Raw genomic sequence first — 11,687 nt, 5'->3', positions numbered from 1 at the left:
CAAATATTCCAGAGGGAATTGAGAGGAGTGGGTGATTATTGGCCTGGATTTTTTCTTTCAGGCTGCTGCTGCTTTGTGGCAAAGGCCAGTTCCTGTTGTGGCCATACTGTGAGAACCCCCTGGTAACTTTTCCTGTCTTTCTGCTTTAGGATAGGGGGAATTTAGGAATCTGGGAAGGCTGCAAATGAAGGGTTTCTGGGCTGTTGTACACGTCCCTTTAGAACTGGTAAATGCCTGCTGCATATTTCCAGATATGCTGAATTTTGACACTGTTTAATTAAAGGACCTGAAAGATGTGATAATACACTTCTCTTACAACCCTGGAGTCACATTCTTCTGTAGGGATCTGTATCCCAGACAGGATTCAGAGCAAAATACGGCGTGTGAAAAATAAGTGTGGTAGTAACACAACCCATGACACAGGGCTCTGTCAGTCCCACTGAAGGGCTTAATTGTCTACAGTCCTGTGGGCCTATTCTGTTCATGCTTTTTATTACAAAATTGTAATTCAGATATAAATATATGAAACATGAACAGCCAAACTGTGATCCTGTGAGAGTGTTCTGCATATTTCCTAAAGCTTGAGTTAATTTCCCTTTCTAAGTGCTGGTGGTTTATTTACTTCCTTCCCCACGTCTGGATTTGGCTGTGCACAATGTGTATCTGTGGAGTCTATGCCTGTTATTTTAAGAACAGCACAGATCAAAGAAGAAAATCTTGCATTTGCCCTGGGTAGTTACTGATTTCAGGGGAAAATGTGGAACTCTCTGCAATAATGCACTGAGAGGTCCCTCTGAAAGCCACAGCTCTTGGGAACCCATTTCTTGCTTATCTAAGCCTGTTGTGTGTTTAACTGTGGGGCTGTTTCATAGCAGTCCAGAAGAAATAAGCACCTAAATTTAGTACAATTTTATCCCCGTGAAAGGACAGCTGTGTCCATATGGAATCTGAAAGGAAAAACTTTGGCTGGGCCCAGAAGTGACTAAGGAAGAGAAGCTGTTCTCTCAGCTCCTATCAAACTACTTTGCTTTTCCAGAGTGCTTGTGTGTGCCTATCGAATAATGAAAATATTTTGAACACTCTGCAGTATTTGAAAGTTTAAACACAGAGGAACATTTGTACTTACTCCTGACAAGCACTGTAGCAAATGAATAAGCTTCACCATACTGGTTCTTTACTTCCACACTGTATTCAGCAGAATCTTCCATGGAGCATCTGAGAAAAAATAGTTCCCCTCCTTTTTAACTTTCAGTTATTCCTATTTCACAGGACAAATTCAAAGGGGTTCCCCTTTAATCCCAGAGGTGTTTGCTTTTCATTCAGAAGCTGCTTTTCCTTTCAGTTATGAGGATTTCTGATACTTTGGGGTCAATTTTTTCTCTTGAGACCCAGAAGCAAAACATTTCAAGTGCCGAACAAGCAAAAGGCCTGTGGAACACTTGATTCCACTGAAGATCTGCATTTGTCTGTCACTGTATAATTCACAGCTCAGAACTAATGTTGTTCTGCTTACACTGATCCTCCTTAATCACATTCTTGTGTCTGCTCGTGAAGTGCTTGATTTGCTTTCCTTATCCTGAAGGAAAAAATGTTACTGATGCATAAAAAGAGGAGCAGAAGTAAATTAAGCCATTAAATTTTGTTTGATTTTGTTTTATTTTCCTAAGATATTTTAAACCTTGTGAACTGCTGTGGATTTTGGCAAAGGTTTAGCTCAAACACAACACCCTAAAGGCAGGAAAGGTCAGATTCCAGAAGAATTACTTGTTTTGTTTATCATACACAAACTGGGAGTTTTGGGAGAGCAGGTCTTAGCTGAAAAAGCAGCTCAGCCAAGGGCATAGACATTACCTGCTGATGTAAAGGGTCAGCATCCCAAATTTGTTTTGCATCTTGTATTTTCCTGCTGGGGCTCGGCGGGGATCGATGGGGATTCCATTTTTATACCTGGTGGAAAAGAAGGAAATGTGCTGTTAGGGAAGGACCCACATCAAACACCACAGAAAGAGGAGTAGGCACAATTCCCTCTTTTACAGATCTCCCTCTTCAATCCAAAACAGTCTGGCAGCTAAACCCAGACCCCCTCCCTGGTCCTGTGTGGCTGCTCAGCCTTGGCTTTGCATTCCCTGCCCTGCAGCTCCTGTGAGGCAGTTCACAGATGTCTCTTCCCTTCGTTCACCAGGGATGTGTGGGAGGTTCAGCTTCTCTTTGCTCTCTGAATAATTCAGAGAGGTCGTTCTGGAAGGACACAGGACACACAGAGTTCCCACAGTAGCAGAGCTGGCTGCCTACGAGTCATCAGTAATGCAAATGTTTGCACACTTAAACCTTCCAGGGGAGGAACGGGTCAGTCACTTTAAACTGATCAAAGTACACTTTGCAAATTGCTTTTTTGAGGTGATCTTTCCTCTATTTCTGCTATTTATGGTGTGTGCTGCACTCAGGCCCAGTCCATAACATCCTCCCCAGTGGTTGGTTAACATGCAAAGGGAGTAAATGACACTTGCATTGTATTTTACAAATTGTAGAAGCAGCAGCAGTTTAATGCTGAAACTCTCATGGTGTCCAAGGCAGCCAGGCCTTGTTGTGGCGTGTTTGTGGTGTTTTAGTGCTGAAAGGAAGTTCTGGTCTTTGAGACTTAAATCCCAAGTTTGCTTGTGGGAAAACCAAGGGAAACAGGGAAACCTCCATGAACGTCAGCCCTGTCCCAGAAGCATCCCATAGGACTGTCACTGCTTCCAGGCTCCCGTGCCCCTACTGGTCCTAGCACTGGGACTGGACTGAGGTGTTTTCTGTGACCTCTCCCTCCCTCCCTCCCTCCTGGCAGGACAGGGCTGTCATTCCCCGTGTGCCTGTGCCCCGCAGGGCCGTGCTGGCACTGCCATACCAGGTGGCCTGTGGCACTGGGGAGCCCAGGACGGTGCATGCCAGGGTCACGTCCATCCTCTCCCAGACCGCGTGTGCCCGCAGCGGGATCCAGAACATGGGCGCCCGCCCCGAGCGCAGCTCCAGGAATTCCTTCTCCAGGCAGGCCTTTTCCATAGCCTGTGACGGGGAGACATGGAATAAAGGCAATGCAGAGGGATGCTGCTGTTACACAAATTCTCTGACACGGGGGACCTGCGATAACATTCCAGTGGCAGGGGTGCAAGGCCTTTAGTTGGAGAGATTTTGGGGTTGTCCTAACTCCTGCTTAGGTGTAGGATCCTCTCCAGAGCACAATTGGAAGCCTGTTGGCATCTCTGCTGCCGGCAGAGGTGTCTGCTCTGACCTTCCTGCGCAGCCCCTTCCGGTCAGCCCTCACGCGGAGCAGCCTGCAGGTCCGGATGACCTCCTCTTCCATCTTCTCCATGTCATTCCCAAAACGAATCCTCTTCTGCCCTCTCTGTTCCAGCTCCAGGATGTCAGCTTCCCTTCTTAAATTGTAGTCCCTGGCACTACATGATGATAAAAGCAGACAGAAATCAAGATAACACATTTTTTCTCCTTTTTGGGGGGTCCTTTTTGTTGTTTATAGCACATTTTTTAGTGAAATCAGGAGTGTTAAGGTCAGGAACACCAGCCGATGGAACGTCAGGGAATTATCCCTCAAAGGAACCAACAGCACTCCCAGAAGAGATCAAACTTCCATGGGGACCCACTGTTTGACCACTTTTAATCCCAGGGAGGAAGCTGGGAAAAGGATCAAAGGAAGGAGGGACATTGCTGAGATTTTCTAGGAAAGAGGGAGAGTCCCACCTGTTACCATTCATTTATTAATCCGTCAGTATTTTCCATGTATTCCTATAAAATCTGGTTCCTCTCACGCCCTTGCATGTGAGCAGGGCAATGTTCCTCATTATCACATGGCACCATCATTTAATTTCCTGCATTTTAGTTGAGGCTCGGTGTTTTTAAAGGAAGAACCTCTGGATTGAACCTGTTCTTTTTGCTTCCAACAGAGTAAGTTGGAAGCTGTGACCCTGATACAGAGCTGAGATGTTGCCTACAAGGTTAATTGCAGTTATAATAACTCCTGACTTACTCTGATGTTTTGGAGGTCAAGGCAAGGGCAGCTGCTATCGATAGGTCTGAAAGGCTGAAAGTCTCCTCTTCATCACTTCCAGGGGCAGATTCATGGAAAAGAACCCAGATAATGTTCCATCATTTCATGAACTCGAAATTCTACAGATCTGTGACTGTGTGGAAAGCCCTGCCTGGACCAAATTGACTCGATCTGTCCCTGACTCTGGGACTTACCTGGTTTTGAACCTTTTTTTCCTGGTTGTGGAGGTCATTTCCAAGCTCTGTTTCCTCTCCTCCTTCTGCTCCTCCTCTCTGTGGTGGAAGAAGGCTCGGGTTCCCATGGTGGGATGTCAAAGCCAAACTTTCTTGCTGGAATAGACTAAAACATTCAAGTTAGACACTTTAACAGAATCTTTTTAAGTCCTTGCTTTGCTTGGGCATTCAGGGGCTGTGAGTGAGGGTTCATGTAAGAGTATTGTCTGACATTCACACTATGAGAGGGGTTTGCTTCATGATGCTTCTGTGGAAAGTGGGATCAGGGGAAGAAATGAAGTCTCTCAAGGCAGCTGGAGCTGTCCCAGAAGAGGTGACGGGCAGCCCTTTGTGGGTAGATTTGTTTCCTCAGGACTTATTTGGAATCCAGGGGTGGTTTGGTTTGGAAGGGGCCTTAAAGCCCATCTCATGGGCAGGGACACCTCCCACCAAACCAGGGTGCTCCACCTGTTCCAGCTGCTGAAACAGAGCTCTCCCTCATGTTCCCATCTACAAATCTCTAATTCCCCATTCCCAGGCTCACACAGGAACAGTTCCAGCTCAGGACTCCAAGAGCACAATGCTTTAGCCAGTCCTTTGGATCCTGAGGGGTCAGGTGTTTCTCCTGAGCTCTTAGAGAAGGGTTGAAAAATCATGGAGCAAACAGCATCCTTCCAAATGCCAGGCTGAAAGGAGTAGCTCAGCAAACAGCACGATTTTCCCAAAGAGTGACCAGGGAAGCTTTCGACAGCAATCCCACCCAACAGGTGAAACACAGGAGCAAACATTGGCACTCCTGGCTCCCATCCATGCCCGGCTGTTAAAGGTCCTTTAATTAAACAGTGTTAAAGGGCCTTTAATTAAACAGTGTCAAAATTCAGCATATCAGCCTCTGCTCTGCCCTGACTCCCATCCATGCCCGGCTGTTCCCAGCCTCTTCGAATCCACAGCTCGCTGCTTTTAGGCTCTGACTAATGGGTGGGCATTAAGCTAAAGTCAGTTTTTAAAGTGGATCCTTGCTCATCTCCCTCTCCTGCAGTTAAATCCAAACCACCCAGCACAATCCTTGCACTGTGCACATTTACAGGTTCTAAAAGCTCGGGTTACTTTGTAAAAGCAGCTTTGCAAATGTAATTGTTGCTGAATAGAATTTGCTCAAACATACTTGTAAATCGTTCCCTAGCTCGTGTTCCATGACTGAAATTTTCCCTTGGCAAATTTCCTACTTGGATTTGAGCTTTGCTGCTTTCAAATCTGAACTTGATAAAAATACAAACCCTCCTCTTTTCCTGGTACAATTTTCTCATACAATTTTTTCTCCTGGACAGTTTTCTGTTGATGTAAATAAATTTCTTATAAACAGTCCATGGAAAAGCAGAGTTGTTGTGGTAAATGCAAAATATCCCAACATGCAAATGAAAATACAGAATTATCTTGATAACATTTCCTTAGTGGGCATTAACTTCCCCAACATGCAAATGAAAATACAGAATTATCTTGTGCCCACATTTCCTTAGTGGGCATTAACTTTGGAAGAAACAACAAATGCTGACAAGTAAAAGAAGAAGAAAATAAAATGGGCTTTTATGGGAAAAAAAATCATTGTAATTTCATAGCTTCTGCTCTCTTCAGAAGTTGTTCAGCTGCAGAATGAGTCCTGTCATCCTGGGCATCAGAGCCTTGTTTCCATGCTCATGAATAATTACTGATACAGACTCATTTTTACTATATAATGGTTTTTATTTTTCCCTGGACAAATTTCATTGTTTTACATTCAGAGTTCTGATCTGCTGAAACCTACACTTTTCAATTCAAATGCATATTATTTTCTAAACATGCCAGTAAAACAGAGCAGATGCTGGTGAGAAAACATGAAGCAAACCAGGATTTTCATCAGAACAACCCTGGAAAATCAATCACTAAAGCAGATACGATCACAAAGCACAATCTATTTCTGCAGTGCAAGTCAATAAAGCTGTCACACAAAACAACTGATGCTGCTATGAAGATCCTACAAAATCTTACAACAAACAGCAGTTTATTTACAGATAAACCAAACTCACCCGGTGAAGGCTGCAGGGAGAGCCCCTGTCCCCAGGCAAGGGAAGGGACAAAGGAGCGTTTCCTTCTCCCTGGTGATGACACTGAGAATGACTCTCCCCAAAAGAATGTTCCCCATGTTGGAGTGCCCATCCTGCAGTCAAATATAGCCCCTGCCAGGCCCTCCCCGGGACAATGGGGATGGCCCAGCTGGGGACACTCGGGGCTGCTCACTGCAGTGCCAACCAAACTCCCTCCCAGCTCTGCCAAATCACTGCCTTTGTCAAATGATGTAAGGAGGGACAGGCGCCTCTAAAATCCAGAGCACTGGATTATGCTCTGCTCTTTCAGGAGAGAAGCTCACAAAGTACCTAAACTGAATTATGAATATTTTAACCCTGCCCAGGAATGTCCCTCGGGGTAACCTTGCCATTGCTGTGTAACAGAGTGACATCATTTGCTTTGACATCTCTTTAGTGAATGTCAACTCCAGGCAAATCCTGGCAGTGTCTGATTACACCGGGAGCTGCAGCAGCTCTCAGGTTTTGGTGGGCTGTGACTGTTCTATTTCCTTTTCCCAGCAAACAAAGGCTTGGTGCCTCGAGAGCAGGTGAGCTTTGTGTATCCAGCAGCCCAGAGTGGTGTCTGAGGGCGAGCTCAAAGAACAGAGATTGCTGATTTTCCATTTATTTGAGGTAGTCTTGCAGTTCCAGCATTCAGGGAAAACCCTTGCCAGATTTGAGAAGCAGGTGATGTGTCTTGAAGGCCTTGTGGGAATGAATTCTGCCATCAACTTTGGCACAGTACCAGTAGAATCCATTTCTAGGAACCTTGTTTGCTTCACCATCAAACAAAGAAGAAACCCAGCAGGATCAGCACCAGAACTCCCAGGACCTCCAGGTGTGAAGTTCATTTAGTGGCTGTTTGAGACATTCCTAAGAAAGCAATAAACAGGAAGGACTGGGCTGGCATGTCTGAATGCACTTTGGTGTGAGCTGAGCTGTTGAAGGGAAGGAACACTTCCCTTTCATTGGTTTTGGATCCATGGCCACTCAAGAGCTTCCCTGAATTTTGTATATGAGAAGTAATGTGTAATTATCATCTATTCTGCTTAAAATGAATAATTTCATCCATTTTGTCACATCAACCCTCTGTTATAAAATTTATTTTCTATAGAGGGGCAGAGATAGGCACTGATCTCTGGTTTCTGTGAGCAGGGACAGGACCCAGGGAATGCCTGGAGCTGGTTCAGGGGAGGTTTAGGCTGGATATCAGGGAAAGGCTCTTCCCCAGAGGGTGCTGGGCACTGAACAGGCTGCCCAGGGAATGGGCACGGCCCCGAGGCTGCCAGAGCTCCAGGAGCGTTGGGACAGCGCTGCCAGGCACAAGGTGGGATTGTTGAGGTATCTTTGCAGCACCAGGAGTTGAACTTGATGATCCGTGTGGTCCCTTCCAGCTCAGGATATTCTGTGATTCTGTGAGCTCTCCTTCATTCTGTCTCCAGAATTTAGAGCTTCCCATTTGTCCCTCGAGTAAGATTTTCCTCTCAGAACTTGTTAAAAAACTCACCGGTGATTTTTCATAGTGCTCAAACACCCTCCAGTGCCAAAATAAAGGAACAAACAGGGAGGGAGAAAGGGATCCTTGGCTTGCAGAGTGTTCATCCCTGGGCAAGGATCCCTGCTGAGCTTCCAGCGGGGCTGCTGCTCGGGGAGTGAGTAAGTGCCAGCTCCCAGATTTAGCTGAGAAGACAAAGAGCAATGCTTTGCTCTAGGGTTTCAGCTGCCACCTGCTCCTCTGGTGTCCTTGTGACAACTGAACTGCAGCGCTCACCTGTCATTGGCGTGACATCTGCTGGGGACACACACACTCCTTGATTTTATTATCCAGAGCTATCAGAACTGTTATCTGGAGCAGCCAGGATGACTGAGGAGCAGAGTGCTGTTAGGCACAGATGGTTTGCATGGGGAGACCTTTGGAACAATGTTGAAATCCTGCTGTTTACCTGGCAATGTTCTTACACAGAAGGAGATGGAGATAAGGACGTCCTGGAGCAGCTGTTTGACACAAATGGATCAGTTTGGTTCTGAACAGAGGAAGGCAGTGAGGTCAGCAAGGATGACACATTCCTTCAACAGCATCAACCTCTCTTTCCAAGCTTTTCCAAAGAGAAGCAGCTTGAGAATGGATGATCTATGTGTTAAATTTAGAAGGTGACTCATGAGACAAGAACCAGTCTCCCTCTGCTCAGAAGATCCAGGCCTCAAAGATCAATATTGACTAAGCCATGACGAGAGCAGGAAGTTGAGGATATTGCAGTCAGTCCCTCCAAAGGACAGGGCTCTCCTGCCTGTGATCCCTGGACATTACAGCTGCTGGAGGGTGGAACAGGCAGGATGGGATGGGGCTGGAATCATTCCTGCCTTTTGTTCAGTCAGGGGTAATGCAGCCCTGAAGGTATTTAAGGGCCTGAAGGAGAGATGGATGTCCCAGCTCGGGGACACTTTGCATCTTTAGGCACCAACGTGCATTCTAAAAATCCATTCCTAGACTTTCCTCAGTTGCCATCTGTCCTCCACCAGGATGACACATTTATACAGTCTGGGCATGATCAGACCCTGCAGCAGGGGTTCTGCTGAGGGATTTGGAAAAACTTTTAAAATAGAAAATAATGTGATTTTAGCAGCACATTCAAATGCTCTCCCAAGGCCCCCATCCCTTCCACACAACTCTGCCCATACTCTTCCTGTGCTGGGGGTTATATTTCATAACACAATCCAAAATGTTGATATTGTGGCATTTGATTATTCCCTGAGTAGCATCACTGGGAATGTTGTTGACACAAGATATGCAGCCCACAGACAACTCTGAAGAAGGTAATTGCTTCACTGGCTTTAAATGCCTCTCTGGGGAGGTTTAGTGGGAAAAAATGTCACCCCTGGGGTCTCACAGTCCTTGGGAACCACTCCAGGAGCTGCAGCATTTCTCTGTGCGTTGTTTTTTGGGGCACAGAGTACAGGAAACAGATCAAAGGGCATTCCACAAACCCTTTAGCAGTGAATGGTATGGGGTGAGCTCCCTGGAAATGTCCTGCTGGTCGCTGCCCAAGCCGTGCACATATTTCAATCTTTGATACCCAGTGCTTGACACTTCTTCACCACACTTGGAATTTTGACCTTTTGGCCTCACAGGGCTGTGGCTCTTCATCAGTTGTTGGTGCTGGAGCTCAGAGCTGAACCTTGGCCTGTAAAGTTTGTAAGACTATTTCTTTAATCCTAGGTTGAATCATCAAAAATCTTCACTTCATGAGCCTATGGCTTACTTGCAAAACCACCCCAAAGCAAGTGGAATTTAGCCTTTAGCTTCAGCTTCCCTGGGCTGAGAAAACCCCCAAGTGCACTTGGAGTGGGAACAGCTGGATTTTACCTCTGGTCAGCCTTAGTCTCTTCGAGTGAATACTTCCCCAGACCAGTCAAACTCTGCTTATTCCTGTAAATGCTTCCACTTCTCTAGAACTGATGTCCTCGGACACATTTTTCACCACAGCACTGGAAATGAACAGGCTGAACTGTGCTTTCCTCTGAATGAAAAATAATTGCCTCCTTTGGCCCCTGAATTTAGAATTTAACTTGCTTTTGGTGGAGATGCAAGCGCTCCAAGGATTTTGGCTCCCAAAAAATGGTCATGGCAGCTCTGGAGGATGTGCCAGGAACATGGAGCAGGTTCCTCATGGGCAGTGTCAGTGAGGGGTGGGAGGAAGAGCTCAAGACCTCCCCGGTCTCCTTTGTGGATTACTGAGTGCATGGATTGGGATTAGGATAAACTGAGATTGAGGGTTGGACCGGGAGTGCTGTAAATCCTCACATCCCTGCCTGCCTGGAATGTGATCCCAGGTGCTTCATCCCTGGGGATCTCAAGAGAAGAAGAGAATGTGTGACTATTGCAGAGAAGGAAAGGAGCAGCAGCTGAGAAATCTCAGAACTGGGCCAAGGCTGCATTAATCTGTTGCAGAGATGAAAAAGGCTTTATCTTTGTACAGGTATTAAAAAAGGCTTTATCTTTGTACTAGTATTAAAAACCATAGGGTACAGGGACATATTTCACAGAACTGTGGCATCAGGAGCTGTTACTCAGTTTCAAGGACTCCTTTAAAGGCAAAGTCCATCCCAGGGAAGTAGAATACTGCCAAGTCATTTATCCAAGGCTAGAACGCCAATAACTATTTACTTCTTTTACTCTACCACGGTGAATTCTTTTAGGTTTGCATACCTGAATTTCTTCTAAGTGTGGATACATCTTAGCCCTCGATCTTTGGTGTTGGTAAAGAGCAAAGGCAGTTTCTGTTGTGAATTTTGCTAAATTTTCAGTAAACTGAATTTGGAGTTGGAAATGGGATCTTAACTCATCTTTTAAAGTAACCCAACACATAATAGATTTGAGAATATGCAAGAAAGAAAGACTTGTTGTTTAAGTGCAAAGGTACAGTATTGCAGTGTAACAAGGAGTAATTCTATCAGTAAAGGCACCAAAGCCCACAATGGAACAGTCTGACAGCCCTGAGCACGTTAACACAGCCAGCATTAGCTGTGGTTTTGCATTGCTTCTGTTTCATGCAAGAAAACATCACCTGGATTTTAACACCATTAAGTCATCCTAATAAAATTCTGTGTTATCATCCTCATCCCACTGCACTTTTAAGTCCAAATCTTTGAAGAGCATGGTGAGAGGAGTGCCCCTGTCCCGGCCTGAGCTGCTGTCTGGGGACACGCTCAGTTCTGTGCAGCTCAGCTCCTTTGCTGCTGGGAACATTTCCATGCCTGCAGTCTCTGGGAGCTGCACTTTGTTTGCAGGATGTAGGAATGACTCTGGCAGCATCCACTGCTCCGGGTGGTTCTCTCCGCGGAAATCGTTCCCAGTCCGGACTGAGAGAAGGAGGGTTGCTGACAGAGGTGCCAGCAGTTCATCCTCTGGAACATAGTCTGCCTCAGCTGTCCCTGCAGACAGCAGCAGTGGCAGCTCTGCCTGTTGTCTGTAGCATCCTCCCTGTTCCAGCAAAGACAGGGACAGCTGGGACACACACTCTGGACTTTCCAGCCCGTCACTCTGCAGCAGCAGCTGCGTCTGCCCAGGGCTCCCCTGGAACAGAACCGACTCCAGTCTGTCCCTGCTCTTCCACAGTGCCACCTTTGGCTGCTGCTCTTTGTAATCCCAGTGGCTGCAGCTCTTTCCCAGCCCCTGGGTTTGGAGCTTTCCATGCACAGAATGATCTGGAGAAACTTCCTTCAGCCTTTGGTCCTGCTGTGAGCTCCTGTTGGCGTGGTCTGTGCCTTCCACACACACCCCATAGGTCAGGGGCTCGCTTGTGCTGGATGTGGCAGGCGGGAAGGTCT

The 11,687-nt window shown here is 46.4% G+C and overlaps 3 protein-coding genes across 5 annotated transcripts in view; 1 reads left to right on the top strand and 2 right to left on the bottom strand.

Moving 5' to 3' along the window:
- MYOM3 (myomesin 3) overlaps positions 1-6,853 on the bottom strand; it is a 25,893-nt gene extending 19,040 nt beyond the window's left edge. Inside the window, exons 1-7 of one of the 3 annotated variants that reach the window (XR_001862527.1) lie at positions 6,321-6,853; positions 4,240-4,384; positions 4,025-4,099; positions 3,272-3,437; positions 2,888-3,045; positions 1,852-1,947; positions 1,127-1,215 (exon numbers count right to left, since the gene is read on the bottom strand). Coding sequence is in view for 2 of the 3 variants with exons in the window: in XM_017736169.1 (XP_017591658.1) it covers positions 1,127-1,215; positions 1,852-1,947; positions 2,888-3,045; positions 3,272-3,437; positions 4,025-4,099; positions 4,240-4,346 (691 nt within the window). In the remaining variant the exon portion in view is untranslated. The remainder of the gene's footprint in view (positions 1-1,126; positions 1,216-1,851; positions 1,948-2,887; positions 3,046-3,271; positions 3,438-4,024; positions 4,100-4,239; positions 4,385-6,320) is intronic. The other 2 variants (XM_017736169.1, XM_017736168.1) reach the window with 2 other exon arrangements.
- GRHL3 (grainyhead like transcription factor 3) overlaps positions 1-11,687 on the top strand; it is a 106,159-nt gene that overhangs the window by 26,810 nt on the left and 67,662 nt on the right. The gene's annotated exons all lie outside the window — the stretch shown is intronic.
- IL22RA1 (interleukin 22 receptor subunit alpha 1) overlaps positions 10,348-11,687 on the bottom strand; it is a 7,812-nt gene continuing 6,472 nt past the window's right edge. The window contains exon 8 of the mRNA XM_017736174.1: positions 10,348-11,675. Within this exon, the coding sequence (XP_017591663.1) occupies positions 10,951-11,675 (725 nt within the window). The 3' untranslated portion in view covers positions 10,348-10,950. The remainder of the gene's footprint in view (positions 11,676-11,687) is intronic.

The sequence above is a fragment of the Corvus brachyrhynchos genome, unplaced genomic scaffold, assembly GCF_000691975.1.
Source record: "Corvus brachyrhynchos isolate BGI_N302 unplaced genomic scaffold, ASM69197v1 scaffold65, whole genome shotgun sequence".
NCBI classification, from domain to species: Eukaryota; Metazoa; Chordata; class Aves; order Passeriformes; family Corvidae; genus Corvus; species Corvus brachyrhynchos.
The sequence above is the reverse complement of the archived record's forward strand: the minus strand, read 5'-3'. Positions and strand labels throughout refer to the sequence as shown.